The 5,416-nt window shown below is 48.1% G+C and overlaps 1 protein-coding gene across 1 annotated transcript in view; it reads left to right on the top strand.

Annotated features, from left to right (window-relative positions):
• Positions 1 to 144: 144 nt before the first annotated feature.
• LOC104277927 (testicular haploid expressed gene protein-like) overlaps positions 145 to 5,416 on the top strand; it is a gene marked incomplete at its 5' end in the record, with an annotated part of 15,050 nt that continues 9,778 nt past the window's right edge. Inside the window, 3 exons of the mRNA XM_009874742.1 lie at positions 145 to 313; positions 3,080 to 3,255; positions 4,184 to 4,359. Of these exons, the coding sequence (XP_009873044.1) occupies positions 145 to 313; positions 3,080 to 3,255; positions 4,184 to 4,359 (521 nt within the window). The remainder of the gene's footprint in view (positions 314 to 3,079; positions 3,256 to 4,183; positions 4,360 to 5,416) is intronic.

Here is a 5,416-nt window from a genome sequence, read left to right as displayed (position 1 = left end):
TGTCCTGGCTTCCATGCCCTCTCCGGCACCGTCTCCCTCCTCACGCTGAAGCGGCTTTAGCTGTTCCCTCCAGACTCCTTTTTCCCCCCGGCCCCGCCGAGCTTCGCGCGTATCCCGGCTGAGCTGCTGCCCCTCGCTTTGCAGGGCCGGGGACACAGCAAGCAGATCCTGGTGCTGGGCCTGGATGGGGCTGGGAAGACCAGTGTTCTCCACTCCCTGGCAACTAACCAGGTCAAGCGCAGCGTGGCTCCCACCGAGGGCTTCAATGCCATCTGCATCAACACCGAAGAGTCCCAATTGGAGTTCCTGGAAAGTGAGTGAACATGTTTTAGTGTAGAATGTAAAATAGGTTCCAATCCTGCATCCTAGAGATTAGGCCCATATTTAAAAACCTCTCTATTCCCTCACACTTGCGTTGATGACGTGAAGGTGTGGTTATTTTCTCCTTGGGAATTCTGCTTTCCCATCCTGCTTTGTGAAGGAAATGATACACCGATGTTAGAGCAGATTCTAGAGAGTGTGTTCCAGAGAGTTTGGCTTCCAGAGAGAGGAGGGTGACAAGCCTGGCTGCGTGAAATCAGCCCAAAGCAGAGGTGTCCCCAGTAAGCCCCATGTTGAGGATGGTAGCTGTTGTGTGTTGAACAGCTTCTTCACAGTGCTCATGCCTGGCAAAGGGCAAGAGCCGAAAAGGAATAGATAATAAGGTGAAAGAAGAGAGGAGGAAGGGAAAAGCTTTGTACCCTTTTTGTTCAAAAGTTTGGTAAGTGGTGTTTTCTAGCCTTTAGTGGCTTTTGAATGCCTGGAGGTTTTTGGTAAACTTTCTGTATTGCCCTTAGCGCTCTTTTTTGAGTATTGCATGCAGAGAGCATCTCCTTTGGTGCTTTTGGGGTGTCCCAGCTGTCCTAGGTGTAGCTCACTGCTGGGGAAGGTAGAGGCCCTGGAATCAGGTCAGTCCCTGATACAGAGAGGCTGACATCCCAGCTTCATCCATGCCTGCCTTCTGCGGAGGCAGAAGCTGCCCTTTGCTTCCTGCTGTTTCTGCACTGTGCTGTACCAGTGCTCGACTGGCTCAGTTGGCAGCCAGCCCGCAGACACCTCCATACCTTTGTCAGCTGACCTGAAGGAGTTGTGCTGTTCCCAGGTAAGTCTTTGGGACATGAGGATGAGGCTGCTAAGGCAGAGCTTCATTCCTAGTCCTCCTACCATAGAAGTCTCTGTAGCATCTTAGGAAAATCACCACTCCAGAGATGCTTGCAGTCTGTGCCTGTCTCTAGTAGGCGTGAGACAGCTGTGTCTCCTCCTGGGAGGTGCTTTGTGTAGCTGAGCCCAGAGAAAGCCACAGTATCTCCACTACTGCCCCGGGGGTGGCCTGGGCCCAGTGCTGCGCATCCCACGTCAGAACCTGTTGTTTCTGAGTCATCCTTCCCTCTCTGGTCCAGGTTGGTAGTGACTGAGATGTGATGGCTGCGATCTTGACCCATGGGAAATGACATGTCTCAGGCCAGTTTCAGCCAGGTAAATCTGTGCATGGCTCTCTAATCTGGTTACTTACCCAGTCTGTACCATTGCCTGGTCCAGGGGTTAGCAGCCTGTGCTGTGATCACGTGGCACAAAGTGATCAGCGACACAGCAGGGTTTTTATTTTGCTGGCTGAGATGGGTATAAAACCGTTCTGTTTTTTCCTTTGTACCACCGCATAGATAAGTGGGTGCTATCTTGCCTCTGCAAGGGGTAGGAGCTCCTGGCTTCTGCCAAGTTCCTTCTGGTTTAGGAAAAAAAAAAAGTGTTCTCTGTGAGGTTGGTGACCCCTGGGTTGTGCTATGCATGAATGCACTTAATAGAGGGAATGGTGCTGAGCTCCCAAACTGTCACAGTACGGAATCAGAGGCATCTATCTCAAGTGTGACGTGTCAGTCAGAGCTTTGGCTCCTTTCCACAGTGGCAGACTTGCAGTTCTGCCTGCAGATACGCTGGGCCTCTTGAAGAAGAGGCAGGCACACCCTAGCAGGAAGTGTTGCTTCCCTTTCTACGTTCTTGAAACTACTGAATCACTTTGACTTAAGGGAAAGCAAAATTGCTTTGAAACAGATCAAAGTCACTTGGGGTGATAACAGGTGGCAGGCTACCAAGTCGGTTTTGAAAAAGAGCTCCTGTATAAGGCAAGAGGCAGTTGTAGGGAACCCCAGAGATATTGCTTTGAAAACTTGCTACTTCCAGGAGAGTCACTGATGCCTTTTGATCACCCCAGTACTCTGCACTCAGTACTCGGTGGTTCTGCAGTGTACTTACAAGAAGACCTGGAGAGCTGAAATCACATCTGAAATACTTAATATACTGTTAACTGTTACTGCTCCTATTAAACTCAGCAAACTACCAAACTCTTCTTGTCCCCAGCTGGGAACACAATCTCGAGCAACTTGCTGCCCGTGGTTTCACCACAGAATTGTTGTAGGGCCTGGTTTTGAAGATGGGCAGTTTTCCTCTGTATCCAGCAGAGAACAACTCAGGTAGAAATGTATCTTCTGCAAGGATTTCTCCCAAGGATTGCCTGAAGAGTATGCTGGGGCTTGATTTTTCTCTCTTCCTAAGGACCTCTGGTTATTGACAGTATGAAAGCTGTGGGAGTTTTGAAATGGTCCCTCGTGTTGTATGAATCTACTGAGAGCCCACCTCAATGCTAAATTTCTTCTTTGGATGTTTAGGCCTGCTTTGTTTTAAGATGAGATGGGCATGGGGAGACAGAGTGTATACTGACACTAAACCTCTTTCAAACCCTACTTGCTTGAGAGCAAGAATCATCAAGGTGGAAAGCAACCTTAAAGAAACTGAACCCAGGAATCCTCTCAAAATAAGAGCTTAAAATAAAAAAGATTGATTTTTTTCGCCCCCCCCTCGGAGCATACACATATGTCTACGTGGGACTTGACTGGGAAAAATAAAGCTGTTTCCAGTCTTGTACACAGTAGCCCAAATGTTGGGAGTTTCTTGGGTTTTCAGCCCAGGGCCTGCTGTCTGCACCGCTGGGAGCAGTGCTGCTTGGATTACTTAATGAATCTAGTGCTGCTGTCTTCTCTTCCAGTCGGGGGCAGTGAATCTCTGCGTTCCTACTGGAAGATGTACTTGCCCAAAGTGCTGTTGCTAATTTATGTTGTGGACTCGGCTGATCATGCCCGACTGCCTGTGGCAAAACAGCTGCTTCATCAGCTGATCCAGAGCAACTCCACCCTCCCCGTGGTGGTTCTGGCCAACAAGCAGGTAAGAGTTCCCTGCTGCTAGCTGAGCTTGAGCTGGCAGCAGCTCTGAAAACAGCAACAAAGCCTTTGAAAGGTGGCTTCACGCCTTTAAGGAGGCCATGTGGCTGGGAGCTGGGGGGTTTTTCTGGGACACCTGTTGACCACAAAGAAAATAATCTGAAGTTGAGTTTTGGATCAGCAAGATGCAGGTCCTGTGCTCGGAGACGGTGCAGTCAGAGCTGTGGATGGAAGTAATGGTGAAAATTGCTGTAGGCTTGCGCAGTTGGAGAGCTACAAGGGAGAATGCAGTTAGAGCTGGAGTTTGGTTTGTATTCTGATTCTTTCTAGAAGTACCACTCTACCTAGCAGCAGACAAAAGGTGAAGCACTGCTGATTGCCTTCAGATTGGTTGCTTGCTCCTAAGGCTGCTGCTGAAGGATGAGAAAGGAGCAGCTTTCCTCACAAGTCAGTGCTTTCACCTAAGATCATTGTCAAAATGCTAGCGACCAGTGCCGTACCTGGAGCAGAGTCATGCCTGTGGCACGGTCAGATAACGGAACAGCCCAGGGTTTTTATGCCCAGATTTTCTTTCATGGGGCCTGTGGGCTTGGTTTCCTCTATGTTGTCACCTCCTAAATTTCTAGTAACTGAGGCATGTTACTGGTAGTCTGTTGTGTTGAATGCAAACGCAGGCGTTGGCTTCATCAAACGCAGATGCTGCTGCTCGTCCTCTAGGTCCTGGTGTCGGCAACGCTGGTGGCCGAGGAGGTGTGCGGGGCATACTGTTGTATGGTTGCCCTGTTCTCATAACTCTGCTGCGCACTTGGGGTCTTGGGCTGGCAAGTCTTTTGTCTGGCTTGTACAGGTGATCTTAAGTTATTATCAGAAACACTGGAATTGTTAGAAACAGAACCCTTGCAACTAACAGGCGTTTTGTTTTTGTGCATCAGGACCTCGAAGGTGCGTATTGCATCACCGACATCCATGATGCGCTGGCACTGTCTGATATTGGAGACGAGAGGAAGATGTTCTTGATTGGTACCCATGTAGCAGAAGATGGCTCCGAGATCTCCTCCAGCATGAAGGATGCCAAGGAGCTGATCGCACAACTGGTTTTGGAAACAAAGTGACAGCTCTTTTCCTGCAACATGGTGTTTTCAGTGGAGGGAGATGAAGTGTTAGCATGTGGTCAGTTTGCTGCGTGGCGACTGAAATGTATAGATACCTTTTCCTTGTGGGTGTGGAATTCCTCTGAAAATAATATCTAGTTGATAAGAAAATCTAATTTACAGTGGCTTGAAAAGTAGTCTATTTTTTAGTGTATTTGTGGGGGAAAATTAGTGTCTCGGACAGCAGAGTTCAGGGGATATATAGATGGGCAGAGGTGGCTTCTTGTCAGATAGGAATCAAGCATTGACTTCAGTGGAATGAAGTTGTATCCAGTGAATTTATCCTGGCTTGATGCCTCAGGCTTAAGTTGAAATATGTTTACTTCACAGGTCTTGCAGAAGCCAGTTAACGATGTTGTTCTGTTAAAAATGAGACCTTGGCTTCTTTGTCAGAAATCTAAAGTGCTGTGACTAGTGTTTTTGAGAGTGACCATTTTTGTTGTTGCTGTATTGGAGCTGGCTTTTAAGGGAGTGGCAAATTAATCTCTGGAAATTGGGTTGGTTTCCACTTTTTTAGTGGGTAAGAACAAGGAAATGCAAGCAGCAAGACATTGTTTCTTAGCCTAAGGGGAAAAACCAAACCAGTTCAAGTTAAGGTAGCAACTGGAAGCATTTAAGTTAAATTGGCACCAAAGGTGGGAGACTCCTCCATCAGGCTGAGTGGCTTGTTTTGCTATAGTCTGGGTTGTTGAGCAAGCATTCTTACATGTGAAAAACCTGTTGGTTTTTTGAAACTGACTTCTGTTACCACAGCAGGCAAGGATGATGAGTTGCTGACGAGCGTCACCCTCCTAGTGTACTTGTGATTCTATTCCAAGAATGTGATCCAGGAGCAGTGCTGTGAAGGATGTGTTTTGCAACCGCATTCACTGTATGAGGGGATTCTATGGTTTTGCCCTTCGGAACGGATGCATAAAGCAGAAAATTTTACCCTAACCAATGGTCTGGCTTTCATTTACGGGGATGAGGAGTGCAGCAGGAGGCCCTTCTCTGACAACCACCTCGGGTCCCTTC

The sequence above is a fragment of the Apaloderma vittatum genome, unplaced genomic scaffold, assembly GCF_000703405.1.
Source record: "Apaloderma vittatum isolate BGI_N311 unplaced genomic scaffold, ASM70340v1 scaffold16950, whole genome shotgun sequence".
In the NCBI taxonomy this organism is placed as follows: domain Eukaryota; kingdom Metazoa; phylum Chordata; class Aves; order Trogoniformes; family Trogonidae; genus Apaloderma; species Apaloderma vittatum.
This window is presented reverse-complemented; position numbering and strand designations above follow the sequence as displayed.